This window comes from Myotis davidii, unplaced genomic scaffold, assembly GCF_000327345.1.
Source record: "Myotis davidii unplaced genomic scaffold, ASM32734v1 scaffold238, whole genome shotgun sequence".
Classification (NCBI taxonomy): domain Eukaryota; kingdom Metazoa; phylum Chordata; class Mammalia; order Chiroptera; family Vespertilionidae; genus Myotis; species Myotis davidii.
Window position 1 is genome coordinate 5,303,002 of NW_006293779.1, and position 2,215 is coordinate 5,305,216.

General features: G+C 59.5%; 1 protein-coding gene across 2 annotated transcripts in view; it reads right to left on the reverse strand.

The window, feature by feature from the left end:
• The window catches only part of TMEM214 (transmembrane protein 214), a 10,082-nt gene extending 8,595 nt beyond the window's left edge, over positions 1-1,487 (reverse strand). For both annotated transcript variants that reach the window (XM_006767486.2, XM_015566370.1), the window contains exons 1-2: positions 774-1,487; positions 478-677 (exon numbers count right to left, since the gene is read on the reverse strand). In XM_006767486.2, the coding sequence (XP_006767549.1) occupies positions 478-627 (150 nt within the window). In that variant the 5' untranslated portion in view covers positions 628-677; positions 774-1,487. The remainder of the gene's footprint in view (positions 1-477; positions 678-773) is intronic.
• Between the last annotated feature and the right edge of the window lie 728 nt (positions 1,488-2,215).

The following is a 2,215-nucleotide window of genomic DNA, read 5'->3' on the forward strand; positions in this document are numbered from 1 at the left end:
ACGCACCCTCCCCCCCCCCCCCCCGCCCCGGGACCAGTACTCTTAGGCCCTTCACATGTTCAAGGGGAAAAAACAAAAGGCAAGAAGCGCCCAGGGCCGAGGAAACAGAAACAGTTTCTCTAACCTTCCCTCGCGTCTCTGGGCTTCCAGGCTCCCTTCTCACTAATCCATGTTTCCCTCCGAGCTTCTCATGTCCTTCTTATCCTGAGAGCAGTAATTCTATCTACAACCTAAGTCCCCTTTGCTATGCAACCGAACACATCGGCAGGTTCTGGGAATTGTGTGGGCATCTTTGGGGGAGGCATTATTCCGCCCACCACACCTACTTTAATTGATGGGGTTTCCGTCCTTCCCCGAAAGCCTCCTCTCGCCAACAGCGTCCCACCAGCTATCAGCTGCCCGTCCTCCTCCCCGCTTTTCGTCTCCTCCACACTCAGGTCCTCCTCCTTCCCCCACCCAAAGGCGAGGGGCACTCACAGCTCTCAGTGCCTCCTCCAGGCTGCGGAAGCGGCCCTGCTTCTGGTTCTGGTTGGTGAGGGTCGCCACCTTCTTAGTCTGCTTTTTGTTGGAGGGTTTCTTAGGCTCCACAGCGGGGGGTGGAACCTGCTCCTTATTCTGCTTCTTCATGATTTTCTCAAAGCCCCGCTCATAAAGGGTGCTCGTCGTCTGGATGGGAGCTGAGGTGGTGGCAGGCAGAGAAAGAGGGGCCACCCTCGGGTCAGGAGGACCCCACGGGAACAGGGGTCCCTTCTCCCACCTGGCACCTGATTCACCTCCAGGGAGGAGCTGCCCCAAAGCCCCTCACTGCTGTCTTGCTGAGGGAGCAGGCCCGGGAGCTGCTCCTTGCAGCCACCACAGCGGGCTCCTGAGCCTTTCGCAGAGATGAGGTGTCTGCTACTAAATCGGAGGATGCGGGAGCTAGTGGAGGGCTGGGGGGCAGAGGGCTGGCTCCTTTGGTGAGAGATTAAGAGTCTGGGAGGTCAGGATTTGCACATCTTGGTTCTACCCTAGCTCCTCCGGGTTCAGATGTGACAACTCGCTAATCAACAAGTGGCAAGCGTTCTCCACGCCTCTGGAGAGTAAGGCTTGGCGGGTGTCTAGCGTGCGGTGGGCATGGCTCCGCGGCGGGGCCCCCTGTGCGCCCTCCCCTCACCGGCCTGCTGGTCCCTGAGGATGGGGCACCTTATATCATGAGCCAGCATGCCTCCTCCCAGCTCTCGGACACCCGCCCGGAGAGGCCAGGCTGGGCCGGCAACAGCTGCTCGGGTGTGTGCGGGGAGCCCGGCGTGCAGACCCGAATCCCTGTCCCTCTGACAGGTGACTCTGGGCATCTCACTCCACTGGGCCTCAGTGTGCGCATCTGCGAGGCCAGGGCAGCAACCTCCCTCACGCTGGCTGCCATGTGATGTGTGAGGCTCAAGAGGCAAGGCAAGGGTCGCGCTCGCGGAACCCGAGGCGCCGATCGGCAGGGCGGCTCGCGCCTGGAGGAGCCCAAAAGAGCCTCTCGGCGCGTGACGCCGCCCCAAGGCAGCCTGGGACTTGTAGTCTTTCGGTTTTGCCAGGTTATCGCTAGCGAGAGGTGGGGGTGTGGGTGGGGGCGGGCGTCTGGGCTCCTTCGCCGCAACCAACTCCCAAAGGTGTTGAGACGGAGGCTGTTACGCTTAGGGAACTGTCATGGAGCACCTACTGTGTGTGGGTCGCTGCAGCAGGTGACTTGCTAATTTAGCTGATGCGCTTTTTCTTTCTCGTAGTACTAGGAGGATGGCATGGAAGTAGTTCTCTTCCCCTCCAGGAGAGTTTGTAGATTAAACGCTTCCTTCGCTCTAGGAAAGTGTTCGTGTTCTGTTGCTGGTGATTAAACTTTGAGTTTAATGGGCTGTAAAAATCTATTGTGCAGGAACAGGGAAGAGGATGGAGCCCGAGGGAAGAGGCGCATTTTGGAGGGTGGAGAGTGGAGAGTTCTTTGCATGGAGGCCGAGAAGAGTCTGGTGCTCTGGGACAGCCAGGGCTGGGTTTCCTCTTGCAGACTATGGGAAAGAAGTGGCTCTGGCTGCGGTCAGTCCCAAGTCCCAGACGTGGCAGGGAAGTGATCAAAAGCCGCAGACCTGCCCTGGCTGGTTTGGCTCTGTGGCTAGAGCGTCGGCCTGCAAACTGGAGGGTCCCCGGTTCGATTCTGGTCAAGGGACCATGCCTGGGTTGCTGGCTGGGTCCCCAG